This window comes from Aethalodelphis obliquidens, unplaced genomic scaffold, assembly GCF_003676395.1.
Source record: "Aethalodelphis obliquidens isolate GAN/ISIS:26980383/991018 unplaced genomic scaffold, ASM367639v1 scaffold602, whole genome shotgun sequence".
In the NCBI taxonomy this organism is placed as follows: Eukaryota; Metazoa; Chordata; class Mammalia; order Artiodactyla; family Delphinidae; genus Aethalodelphis; species Aethalodelphis obliquidens.
The window spans coordinates 420-13,520 of NW_020838513.1; the positions used below are offsets into that span (position 1 = coordinate 420).

Sequence of the window (13,101 nt, forward strand, 5' to 3'; positions counted from 1 at the left end):
CTGAGAAGACAGAGGTCGCCTCTTCCTCACTTGCTCCCCAATACACGTACTTCTCACTCCATCAGCTCCATTGGAAAAATCCCAAAGAAAGTTCCAGCAAAACCCTCATAGAAGTGTGGGGCAGGGCAGGGGCCAGAGTGATCAGGAGAGCAGAGCTGGGTGGGGCGGGTGAGGTGGGGTGGGCAGGCAGAGAAAAGGCCCTTTGAGTCCAGGAGCCGGGAAACCACGGCCTTGCCCCCTCCCACCCCCCTGCCCTAGCCTGGCCCCCACGTGTGGCAGCTCCGCAAACACCAACACACAAGGGCCGCTTTGAGAGACGAAGGGTAAGTGAGACAGAGACACAGAGACTCACAGAGACCCCAGGCCAAGGAGACCTCAGAGGGCCCCACCCTCCACCAAACCCCAGAAGAATACAGTTCCATCCTATAGACAACCTACCCACAGGTCTGCCCACCCATCTTCCCACTTCAAGCTACATACGTGCCCCACTGTCTCTGGCCTCAATCTGCCCCAGTCTCCCCACTGGTGGCCCCATCACCCCCACCACTCTACCTCTGGCCCCCCAAACACCCCTTTCTTTACTCTGATGAATTCCACACTAACCTATTTCCCGCTAGAGTCCCACCTCTACCCACTCAACCCCCAAATAAGAGACAGTCATCTCAGCCATCCCCCTGCCTCCATGTTAAAGGTCCCCTTTTCTCCCTAAAAAAGACTCCTAGAGTCTACAGACATCCCACACTTCAATTTTCTGTCCCTGAGCCGCATGCTCCTCCTATCTTGAAAGTTCTTCCTTCTGTAATCTAATCTAATCCTTTATGCTGCTTTTCTGACCATCTTGTCTCCAAAGCAGAGAAGAAATGAATAGTCAAGTTATATGCAAATCAGCCTCCAGTGTTTCCACGGGGGGAGGGGGCTTGCTCCAGCCTGCCTAGTACCCAGGTACTCCCAGCCTCCTCCCCTCCAACATCAAACCCCCTCTCCTAGGAACCAGGACTTCTGGATCCTGGGAAAAACAAGGAAAAGATTGGGATTGTGGATGCCAGGGTCCCAGGGGAGCCCGGCTGGCCAGAGGGGGAGGGGCGGGGCAGGAATGCAAAGAGTTGGCTCCTGCCTCAGACACCTGATCCTGGCCTGTCCAGCGGCCGTCCTGTTGGCAGCCAGCCCCAATGCTCCCCAGAGCCAGCCGCGTGGCAGCATCGAGGGCACGGGGAGGGGGAAGGGGATCCTGTCGGGGAAGCTGATGGGACAAATAGTCCAGGTATCCCTTCTTTCTCTACTTTCGAGGCTCTGCTCTGACCAAGGATGCTCCCCCCCTCACCCCAGAGATACAGACAGAGAGACAGAAGACAGACATGCGCCTCTCACTCATCAACACTGGCATCTAGCCCTGACTCCAGCACCAGCTGGACCACAGTGGCCCTGCTGGAGGACCCCACCATCCAGCCCCACTCACCGCCCTCAGGTGATGCTCCGCCATTCAACCTTACCCGCCCTCCACCAGTCACTTCAAGGAGGGAAAGAGATCCCCACCCCGGCTCCAAGGATCCTAGGTGTCCTGCCCTCCAGTCTGGACCCCTGACCCCCCCAAATCCCATTCTTGGACCCAGAAGCTCCCCCCTGCTCCCCAGGCATCAGCTGTCCCCTGTCCCGAGGTGTGCGGAGATTCCGATGACCCAGGCGCTGGGACTCCCCTTACCTGCCCAGGCGGGGGCCGCGCTCAGGCCCAGCAACAGCGGTACCAGCAGGAGGAGGCGATGGCAGCGGCTGCACCGCTCCATAGCTGGCGCCCGGAACGCCAGGTCCCAGGGACCGCCGGAGGCGCCGGACACCCCGACGCTGGCAGGAGACAGCGAGCAGGCTCGCACGCCGGGGTCCCGGGGAAGTCGGAGGCTGCCGGGTGGCGACAGCTCTCAGTGACCCAGCTCCATGCAGCGAGGCGCCGTCGGGGCTCCGGCGCTGCTCCCTCCTCGGTGGCCGCCGCTCCTGTGTGTCCCCGGCCACCCCGGCAGCCCAGAGCCCCCACCCCGCTCCCGCCCCCGGCCCAGCCCCTGCCTCCAGCCGCCCGCCCACAGCCACCGAGGGAAACCCCACCCCCGATCTCCACCTGGTGTGGGGGTGCGAGTGGGAACCCTCCCTCGCTGACCCTCGGACTGCTCTCCTCTGCTTCTCGCAGAGACTCAGTGGCCTGTACCTTAGGATTCTCTTTTCGGGAACCCCAATATCTCTTCCCCAGTCTCTTTCTTTGGGGGGGCCCAGACGTCCAGTCACAACACCCCTTCTCGTTACTCCCCCTTGGGGGCCCAGAGCCCCCTTTCAGCAGAGTCTGGGGCGGGATTTACAGCACAGTGGGAGGGGAGAGGCGGGCCTGGGGGTCGCTACCTCCCCTCACCCCGTCGGGTCTCCATAATTATTTCCCCTCGGCCCGGTCCGCCCGCTGTAATTACAGAGCCTGGCCCGGGGCACGGTATTTATAGACACGGCTATAGATAGCGACTGGGGACCTGCAACCGACGGCCGCGGGGAGCGGGGGTGGGGGGCGAGGCGGGAGGGCCGTTAGGGGGGAGGCCAGAGACTGGACAGACCCACACACAGGCTAATCAGGTCCCAAGGGATGGAAGTAGGGGGACGACGTAACGGCGCCCGGGAGCCCAGGTGGAAAGGCACCCAGTGGAGAGGCGGGGGCGCGGGGGTCCGCCGACACTGGTTGGCAGAGTACGGGAAACGGGGTCACTCGGGGACGAGGCCGCCTCCAGGCGGGCAACACAGGAGTAAGCCGCGGCGCTCGGCGCCCAGTGCGCCCCCACGAGCGGGCACGGCGCCGGGTCTGCCCGGAGCCCGCGACGCGGCCGGAGGGAAGCCCGGAGCGAGCCGAGGCGCCGCCGCCCGCTGGCGCTGGGGAGGGCGCCCGCGAACAAGGCGCCTTTGAGAGTCAGCCGCCCCCATCCCTCCGGCCGGCCCCGCCCCCAGGCTGGCACACCCTCTCCCCCCACCTCCGCGACAAAGCGCGCCTTGTGTCCCCCACCCTGCGCCCGCCTCCGAGGCCCCAGGGAACTTAGGCGGCGGCGGCGGCGTCCAGGGAGCCGGTCCGGAGCTCCCGACCGGATACCCTCCCACACGCGGCCCGGTGCGGCGCTGCCCCACCCCTCATACAGTCACCTCAGTCCAGAAAACAGCGATTTTAATTTGAAAGCGATTTTATGTGAGTGAAAGAGAGGGTAAGGGAACCCCGGAGAGAAGAGCCGCAGGGCAAAAATCATGCAGCCCCATCACCCCATTTCTGCAGGCGGGCCATCTCCCCTCAGTTCTGAGGCCAGGAGCCTGTGCCCCCAGCCTACAAGGTGTGTGCCCCGGGCTGGGGGGAGAGCTGGGAGGGGAAGGGTCTGAGGACTACTCACCAAGCCACTTCCCCACACCCCGCCCTCACAGCCCAGGCCCCTTCCCCAAGCCAGACGGAAAGAGTGGGGGAGGGGGCTGGGAAGGCCAGTGCTGAAGAGCCAGCCCCGCAGACCACCTCAGGGCCCTGCCTTTCCCGAACACCACCTCCACCACTGGCATTTCTTAGTCAACCTGGGAAAGTACAGTACTTCTTTGAGTCTAACTGCAAGTCTCTATCCTCAGAGAAAATTAAAAATAGCACATGGGTTCCTACATCTCCACCCGCCCCTTAGCCACCACCACCTTTTTCTTTTTCAGTCTGACGGCAGAAGGTGAAGCGTGAGAGGGGGCTCTGGACATGGGACAGCGACAGGGCCCCTCCTTATTCCAGAGAAGCCCCCATCTGCCAGGCTTGGTTGGAGGAAGGCCTGTCAGAGCCTTACTCCCATGTCCATCCGTTTGGGGGGCCTGCCCCCCAATATCCATCTCTGTGGGAGTTCCCATTTCCATTCTTCAGATGGGGGGCTAAGTGAAGCAAGACGAGAAGGAAGCCAGGTCCTGGGAGCAAGGCCAGTGCTCTGTGCTGGGGGAAGGAGAGGCCGTTCCAGGCCAGGGGTAAGAAAGCACCCCCAGATCATGGCGGAGCCAGACAAATTCAGAGACTCAAGGCCACTGAAGGGAGAGGTCCAGCCCTCAAAGTGGTCTGGGGTCCCCTCTGACTTGGGATGCCAAGCAAACCCTTGCAGGGTTTAGGGACCCCCCGTTGGAGGTCTCCGTTCTGCCCTATGCTCCTCACCCCACCAAGATTCTAGGAACATGGTCCCTCCCCACCCTGCCCCAAGGCTCAGAGTCCCTTGCCCATGTGCCCTCCTCAAGCGTGAGGAACACCACGTCTGGGTGTGGGCTCAGGCCAGCTGGTGGGGAGCCTCAAGCATCTCCATGAGGAAGGTGTCGATGGGAGTGTCGCCAATGAGCTTGAAGAAAAACAGATGCTCTAGACACTTAAGGCCTATGGACCTGAGAGCAGGAAGACGCAAGAGCAGCTTGGCAAACCTGAGGAGGGAATGGGAGACATGGAGTGAGAGCTAGAGCCACATGGCACTACCCCCACCCCAGCAGGAGCCTCGGTTCCCACAGCCCCTCAGCCCCACAGCGCCTTCTCACCGGCCCTGCTGCTCAGGGTACTTCTGTTTGCAATAGGTCTCCAGGGACGCGTACACTTTCTCCCGCAGGACCTCTACCTCGCTGGGGTTGGAGAGGCCCTTGGCATCTGGGATGGCAGGGAAGAGAGGAGGAAGAGGAAGGAGGGCAAATCAAATCAGGACAAATGTGGAGGTGTGGCCCACACGATGTCCCTTTTGGGCCCCACCTACACGCCCTTCACCAGATGCCTGGCAAGGGAAGCAGGGCACAATGGGTTTGAGGGATGGGGTTGCAAAGGGAATGTTATCAGCAGATGTGGGTTCTTCTTTGTCAGCTGTGAGATTTCTAGGTTGAGGGGGATAGCTGGGTAACTTAGGAGTCTCCGAAGAAGAGGAGGCTCCAAGGCTGCCTTGGTCTTGAGAGACGGGGGTAATCCTCCTCTTACCTGGATTGAACAGAATGATTGCCCTCAGGCAGCCAAGTTCTGTCTTGTCCATCCTCATGTCACGCATTTTGGACACTAGCTCTGTCAGCACCCTGGAGAGGGACCTGCAGGTCACTCAAAGGTCACAGCTCAGCCAGCCTTGGACACGGACCAGCCTATAGCCCCACCCCCTCGACCGACAGGCCAGCCCAGCCGAGGGCCACTGACCGATCAAAGATGGCTCCCACGCCTGCGGAATGGGCTGAGTTGCGGTGCACGTGAAGACCTGTGGCGAGGAGGATGCCGTCTCGGACATCGATGGATCGGTGAGAGAAGGAGGCAATGAGGAGCTCATTCCAGCCTGGGGGTGGGGGGCGGCAAGGGTGACGCGCCAGGGATCAGGCCATGGGATTGAAAGCACATCAGGGGAAGAGAAGAAGGGGTGGCGAGGTCAATGAGACTGGCTCTCTGAGTATGCAAGGTAAGGCCGCTGGGGTCCCTGAAGGTCAGGAGGTCCAAGAGGGGTCAAATGACAAGAGATTCAAGGAGTCCAAGGTCACTGACCTGCCCGTAGCAGTATGACCTGGTCATCCAGAGGCAAGGAGGAAAAGTGTGGGATCCTCTTTGCCCACTCAACAAGTGTGAAGAGCTGTTTGTCAGCTGCCTGGCAGATGTTAGTCACAGGATCGTTTGGCTGCAGGGGAGGAGGGGTGAGAGTTATAGAAGATTTGGAAGTACACTGGGAGCCCCCCCAACCCCATAAGAGGCTTTTGACACCCCCTCCTTATTTGTAGTCTCTCTTCAAGCCCCATCTGAACCAATTCCTCCTCTTCTAGCATTCAGGAAAAGTTATTAATTTGGGACTTGCCTGTGGTTCTGTGAGTGGATTGTTTTGGGAGTGGGGACGGAGGATGCTATCACGCCTACCTCAGATGTCTAAGAGACCTTGTTTGGCGGCACTTCCGTCCCCGGCAGTGTTAGATGGGTTGTGAGGGGAAGGGAGGGGAGGGGGAGGTAGAACAGACCTAGACTCCCGCCTCCCCACCCCCATCAGGAAGAAGTGTAGATTGACCCCAGCACTCACGCTGCTGCCGCTACCCGCCGTTCCCCCAGGACCCTCAACGCCCTGGTCACTCTTCTGCTCCACAGCAAGCTCTGCCTCCAGGATCCTGTCCACGGGCATCTCCTCGGGGGCTCCCCCAGCCCCCTCCCCATCCCCATCCTTGTCCTTCCCCCGCTGACGCTCCTCCTGAACCGCTGAAGGAGAAGGAGAAAGGAGAAAAAAGTAGAAAGTCAGCAGCCAGCCATGAGGAGATTCCAAAATGTCCTTAGGGTCTTATCAGGGTCTCATGGCCCTTAGGAGATATTTATAGAAATTGGGGAAGTCACTGGAAACCATGGCAGATTTGTGGCAGTCCAGAAGCAAGACTTATAAAAGAACAGATAAATAAACCCAGAAGAAGTAAAAGGGTGGGTAAAGGAATTACGGAGAAAGCTAGTATTTAAACTGAGAGCCTACTACATACTAGGAAACGTGCCAAGCACACTTTCACGTTCACTCAAGTATCATAACGACCCTGTGAGCTCTTGACCCCATTTTTAAAAATAACGATTTGGGGGCAGTTCATTAAACAGCTTGCCCAAGTTCACACAATACATAGCAAGTCGTATGTCCAAATCTAAGCGTGCCTGATGGCAAATCTGGTGCTCTTCTGACTCAACAAAAAAGCAGGAAAAGGAGCACTGGCCTGGGTCTTCAGAGGGGTGGCTTCTGATCCAAGACCTGCCACTCTTTTGTTGCATGACCTTGGGAAAGCCAGGCTTCAGGCTCATCTTCTCTAAAATGAGGGATGTGACCAACATATACTCCCTAAAGTATCTCTCTCAGAATTCCAGAATCAAGCTTAAGAAGAAAAGATAGAGATTAAAAAAAAAAGAAGAAGAAGAAGAAGCCCTGAGGTCTTCAGTAAAGGCTGCAGCTTAAGAGGGTAGAATCCCAGAGTTTGGAAGAGAGAACACAGATAATAGGGAGATGGAGACCAGAGTGGAAGCACTTGGTCAAAATGAGGAAGAATTACTCAGGTTAGAGAAGGGGAGCTAGAGAAACCCATCATGGGGAAGGAAAACTTATCCTACCCTAGCACCAGACCAGGGAGGGGTCAGAGGGGCAGAGGCCACAGAAGCAGAACCATTAAGAAGGAAACTCAAGGCACCAGGTCAAGGTACCAGAGAGGAGGGCTGATGAGCAGGGGAGACGGAATCAAATATCGCCCTCTGGAGGAGAGAGAGGAGTCCAGCCTTCCTAAGAGGTATAGTCCCTGCAGTCTTCCCTCCCCCTCCTCCCTCTCCTCCCACAGGGTAGACTGGGAGGCCTGGGTAGGGCAGGCTCTTACCTTCCCTCTTCATGCCGGTGGCCAGGCACTTCTGATAGCGGCAGTACTGACAGCGGTTCCGCTGGCGCTTGTCCACCGTGCAGTCCTTGTTGTCCCGGCACGAGTAGGTCAGGTCCTTACGGATGGTGCGCTTGAAGAAGCCTTTGCAGCCCTCACAGCTGTAAACCCCGTAGTGTTTGCCTGCGAGGGGACAGGAAGAGCAGTAAGACTGCACGTAGACCCTGTGCCACTAGGACTCTTGCCCACCTCCCCCCAGCAAATTTAGTTGAAGTCTGCTCTGTGTTTGCCAAAGAGAGAGATGGGGAACCAGGACATGAGGCATGATCCAGTCCCACTCTTCTCACAGTTCGAAAACCCTATGCCAGCCCCCTCTTCCCTCTGACCACCCCCCCCCACCAAATCTGAGCTGCAGGGTCCTTAACTCTCATCAGACCTCCCCCAGCTCACTTGCTCTAACCAAACCTCAAGAGCCCCTGGGAATCCCACAGGTGATGGTAAATGGTACACGCTCTCTTCCTCTCTGCTGGTCCTCTGAGCCCCATACCTGAGCTTCGGTCCCCGCAGATTGCACATAGCCGTTTGCCAGCCCCAGGGCCACCTGGAGGGGGTGGACAGTGCAGGCCCCGGACCCCTAAGACTGGTGGCTTCACATCTTCAGGGGGGCCAGACCCACCCCCAGGGAGCGACACTGTTGAGTTAATCTGGGTTGGGGGAAATAGGGAAGTCACAGGGAGACTCATTGGGAAGGATAATCTCTCAGAGGGGAGGGACATCATTCCCTACCACCTAGGCAGGGCCCTGCATTGCACGTTACAAAGGACATTATTTACACTGCAGTGCCCGGGAAGGGCCACCCCTGGAGTACAACCCCGAAGAGATGAGACATAAAGGTCCCCCTGAAATTGTGCAACACAGTGGCCCTGAAGGGCTTGTATTTCAGAAGGGTAGATGGAACCAAAAGGGCAAAAAATCACTGATATATGAAAGGGACATCAAGAATAGCTGGGTTCTTTTACAGGGTTGGGGAGGAGGCGTGCACTGAAAGCTCAGTCACCTCAAGAAATGCCAGGGGTCACACAAGGACCACAGGCCTGGAAGGTCAGTGGGCCATGGGGAAGTTCATACAAGGATCTAGGTCACCAGGAAAACAAGGAAATGAAAATGGAGAGGCAGTAAGTGGGTCACAACCTCTCACCTGGGGACTGCTGACAGGCCCGGAGAATCCTGGGGGAGCTGGAGGGGGCAGACCAGGGGACCCCATGGAAGAGCTGATGACCGGGAAGGGGGAGCCCAGTGGCGGGGGTGGCATCGGGGGTGGGGGTGGAGCCCCAGAGCCTCCAAGGGATGCAGCTGCTGAAGGGGGTAAGGGTGGCCCCGGAGGAGAAGGGGGAGCGGCCCCCTGGGGAAGGGGATTTGGAGAGGAACTGTCTGGGCTTCGGGAGTCTGGTGAGGGGTACACACAGGCACAGACACACACAGACAGAAGAGACAAAAAGAGAAAATGAGTCTTCGATCATCCAACCGGAGCCTTTAATTCTCTCTCTGATCCCCCCACCGCGCCCCCACCTCACCCCACCCCTTCCCAAGTCCAGAGGCACCCTGCTGTCAAACAACGGCTTAACTCCTAATCGTGGTGAGAGAAGGGGGCTAACAGAGGAGGATCGTTCGGGTGAGGCAAATTCCAAACAATGCATTGGGTCACCCCAAGCCAGACGCATCTCGTGTGGGTGGGGCAGCACGTGGGGTGGATCAGTCAGCCCCTCCACTCCCAGCTCGTAGCCAGAACGTGCAGGGAAAAGAGATAGGCAGAAGAGACCCCTCCTAGGACACAGAATTTGCCTTCAAACGTCCAGAGTCCTCAATCTCGAGGACTAGTGCCCCACGCCTTGGACCTCCGTAGTGCAGGGCCTCGAGCGGCCACCGCTAGAAGAGCGGAAGCTCCCCCTCCCCGCCCCGCCCCGGGGGGAGGGCACTAAGGCCCTCGGGAGGGAGGGGACGCGTGTTTACAAACAAGGGGGCGGGAGCGCCTGGGAAAGAACACCAGGGGAGGGGGGGGAAGGGGTTGCTGATAACGCGGTCACTGGCTTGCCGGTCCGTCCGCTAGGTCACTCACCCCGCCCGCTGTCGCCCATCCCGTCCCGTCCAGCCTCCCCCGGCTCCGGCTCCGGGGTTTGTTGTTCTCCGGCTGCCACCGCCGCCGCCGCCGCCGCTGCTGCTGCGGGATCCAGCCAGGGCCGTCGCCGCCGCCACCGGGACGCGACCCCACAATGCATTTCTTTTCGCACCCCCACCGGCCCACACTGCCCTGCGGCATGCCGCTGGGGGAGGAAGGGCGGGCGAGCAGCCCAAGACATGGTTCCTGGCTGAGTGTAGGAATACCGAAGAGGTACCAGGGATTCCCAAGGATTGATCGTTGGACTAGCTGAGCACGAGGAAGCCCCAGAGAAAAAGTCTCTGGCCTTAACCGGGTCGAATTAAGCGCTTCGCTCTGCTCTGTAGCAAAATGACAGCGCCGATGTGGCAGCCATCTTGGTATAGACGGGAAGTCTCCGCGCTAGTTCCCGCCTCCTCGTCTGGTTGGAAACGGAGGAGGCGGTCTCCTCCCGCCTGTTAACCCGCCTAGCCCAGCGTCCCCTCAAATAACCTCCACACCCGCGCATGCGCGCCAGGGCTAGACGGCTTCACCACTACCGGAGTGCCGCCATATTGGTAAAGGTACTGGGACCAAGGTAGAACGGAACTCCCTGTTCTCGCGGGAGCTAGAGGCGGGACTGCCACGTCCGAGCAAACCGGGAAAGGAGAGGATCCCGGAGCCGGTGAGAATTCCCTGTTTTTCCCTACCGTCCTTTTCAGGCCTTTTTCTTCATTTAGTGGGTCATAGAGACGAGGGCGCAGAGAGTCCATATAGTGGAGGATCAAAGCCTAGAGCGGTGTCCTGGGGGTCCTGCATCAGGGATGGGGTTCCGGATAAAGAAAACGAGTCTTGGGAACAATGTGGGTGGGGACAGGATGGAATGGGGAAGCAGCCCATAGAAGTGGACGGAGGGCGCGAGCGGAGTAGAGCGGACCCCGCATAGATATAGAGTTGAGGGTCAAGTGGAGTCACTATCTCTGTCCCTCTGGTCAGCGTGATGGCCAGAGGCCTGGGGGCCCCCCACTGGGTGGCCGTGGGACTGCTGACCTGGGCGGCCTTGGGGCTGCTAGTGGCCGGACACGGGGGTCATGGCGACCTGTACGAAGACCTGCACGAGGACTTCCAGGGCCACAGCCACAGGCACTCACATGAGGATTTCCACCATGGACACAGCCATGCCCCTGGCCACACTCATGAGAGCATCTGGCATGGGCATACCCACGGTCACGACCATGGACATTCGCATGAGGATTTGCACCATGGCCATAGTCATGGCCACTCTCATGAGAGCGTCTACCACCGAGGACATGGACATGATCATGAGCACAGCCATGCAATCTATGAGGAGTCTGGGGCTCCAGGCATCAAACAGAACCTGGACACTGTCACTCTCTGGGCCTATGTGAGTCCCCCGGGGATGGGGCAGAGGGGGACTGGTTCGGGATTGTTGGGAAACCCCACACCACTTGACCCCTGACTCTCCCTCGCCAGGCACTGGGGGCCACAGTGCTGATCTCTGCAGCTCCATTTTTCGTCCTCTTCCTTATCCCCGTGGAGTCAAACTCCCCTCGGCACCGCTCTCTGCTCCAGATCTTGCTGAGTTTTGCTTCGGGTGGGCTCTTGGGAGATGCCTTCCTGCACCTCATCCCTCATGCTCTGGGTAAGTGATCTCTAGCTTCTACCTTAAATCTTAATGTATTTCATGCTTTGGACAAGAGGGTTCTTTCCCCTTTGTGATCCCTGACCTTCCAATATTCTCCCAAATATACACCCCTTGGTTGGGGTATTTCCTCATCTGGCTTTGTCTCTCCCTTCCTCCAGAACCTCATTCTCACCACCCTCTGGAGCAGCCTGGACATGGACATTCCCACAGTGGTGAGGAAGGGGCAGGTGAAGACGTGGGGTTGGGGTGCAGGGGAAGGTCTGTGCCTCCCTATTCTTCTCTTGTGCTTGGGGAGGAAGAGTCTGAAATCAAAATCTCCCTTAATGTCTCAATGTATCCATTCCTAGGACAGGGCCCCATTCTGTCTGTGGGACTGTGGGTCCTCAGTGGAATTGTCGCCTTTCTCGTGGTGGAGAAATTTGTGAGACATGTGAAAGGAGGACATGGACACGGACATGGACACGCTCACGGTCACACACATGGAAGACAGGGTGAGCCCAGGAACAACTTTCCTGAAAGCCACCTTGCCATCTCTGAATCTCCTCATTTTATGGTTCTTAGGTGGAAGAAGACTACCCTTATGAGGACATATTGGCAAATCTCTGTTCTCCACTCTTACCAACTCCTTTCTTCCCTCAGGGCGTCCTTCAAAGGAGAAACAGAGCTCAGAGGAAGAAGAAAAGGAAGCAGGGGGGTCGAGGAAAAGCAGAGGAGGGAGCACAAGGCCCAAAGACAGGCCAGTGAAACCTCAGAACTCTGAAGAGGAAAAAGCAGGTTCAGGTGAGGGCCAGCGTTGCATACGCTTGGGCAAGGGGCATCATCATGAATCACATGGAACAGCACTATGGGTGATCACAGGTGTCTGGAAAATACTGAGGCTGGATGTGAAGTGGTCTCTAGGAGGCTGATCAGGACTGAGACTAGGGGTGATGAATACCTCTAATCGTTTAATCTTCCTTTTGTCCTGTAAAAGACCTACGTGTATCGGGGTACCTGAATCTGGCTGCTGACCTGGCACACAACTTCACGGATGGTCTGGCCATTGGTGCTTCGTTTCGAGGGGGTCGGGGACTGGGGATCCTGACCACAATGACTGTTCTGCTACATGAAGTGCCCCATGAAGTCGGGGACTTTGCCATCTTGGTCCAGTCTGGCTGCAGCAAAAAGCAGGTTGGTGAAGGTGTGCACCAAACATGGTTGCCTCAAGCCTTTTATCCCCCGCTAACCCACCCCAAACCCAGACTGCCACCCGTTAGTTCCGAACAAGTTGTACTACAGGTATACCTCGTTTTATTGCACTCCTTTATTACACTTAGCAGATATTGCGTTTTTTACAAATTTATAGCAACCCTGCTTCAGCAAGTCTATGGATACAATTTTTCCAACAACACTAGTTTACTTCATGTCTGTGTCACAGTTTGAGTAATTCTTGAAACATTTCAAACTTCGTTATTATCATACTTGTTACGTTGATCTGTGATCAGTGATCTCTGATGTTACTATAGCAAAAAGATTGCAACTTGTTGAAGGCTTACGTGATGGTTAGCATTTTTTATCAGTAGAGTATTTTTTTTGTGTGTGGTACGCGGGCCTCTCACCGCCGCGGCCCCTCCCGTTGTGGAGCACAGGCTCCAGACGCGCAGGCCCAGCGGCCATGGCCCACGGGCCCAGCCGCTCCGAGGCATGTGGGATCTTCCCGGACTGGGGCACGAACCTGCGTCCCCTGCATCGGCAGGCGGACTCTCAACCACTGCGCCACCAGGGAAGCCCTCGGTAGAGTATTTTTTAACTAAGCTACGTACATTGTAGGCATAATGCTACTGCACACTTACAGGATAGTGTAAATATATGCATTGGGAAACCAAAAAAATTCATGTGACTTGCTTTATTGTGATGCCCTGGGACTGAACTCACAATATCTCCGAGGTATGCCTGTATTGTTAACAACAGATCCTCTAGAAACGAG

At 57.5% G+C, this 13,101-nt stretch overlaps 2 protein-coding genes across 7 annotated transcripts; one reads left to right on the top strand and one right to left on the bottom strand.

The window, feature by feature from the left end:
• Window positions 1-3,164: 3,164 nt before the first annotated feature.
• Window positions 3,165-9,907, bottom strand: LOC113616829 (retinoic acid receptor RXR-beta). Of its 6 annotated transcripts, none has more exons than XM_027100191.1 (10): window positions 9,452-9,907; window positions 8,534-8,781; window positions 7,883-8,039; window positions 7,339-7,518; window positions 6,030-6,202; window positions 5,510-5,639; window positions 5,174-5,306; window positions 4,967-5,058; window positions 4,543-4,648; window positions 3,165-4,431 (listed from the first exon to the last, which is right to left on the bottom strand). In XM_027100191.1, exons 1-10 carry the CDS (start codon window positions 9,690-9,692, stop codon window positions 4,284-4,286), a joined length of 1,608 nt encoding a protein of 535 aa, XP_026955992.1. In that variant the 5' UTR covers window positions 9,693-9,907; the 3' UTR covers window positions 3,165-4,283. The 6 variants fall into 6 exon arrangements, with proteins under 6 accessions (XP_026955992.1, XP_026955991.1, XP_026955993.1 ...); XM_027100190.1 differs by having other exon boundaries at window positions 4,967-5,070; XM_027100192.1 differs by lacking the exon at window positions 4,967-5,058 and having other exon boundaries at window positions 9,452-9,814.
• A 136-nt stretch (window positions 9,908-10,043) lies between these two features.
• Window positions 10,044-12,772, top strand: LOC113616831 (zinc transporter SLC39A7-like). The gene is made up of 7 exons (XM_027100194.1): window positions 10,044-10,154; window positions 10,466-10,874; window positions 10,964-11,132; window positions 11,294-11,347; window positions 11,483-11,626; window positions 11,775-11,915; window positions 12,109-12,772. The coding sequence occupies exons 2-7, from the start codon at window positions 10,470-10,472 to the stop codon at window positions 12,555-12,557; spliced, it is 1,362 nt and encodes a 453-aa protein (XP_026955995.1). The 5' UTR covers window positions 10,044-10,154; window positions 10,466-10,469; the 3' UTR covers window positions 12,558-12,772.
• The last annotated feature ends 329 nt before the right edge of the window (window positions 12,773-13,101 follow it).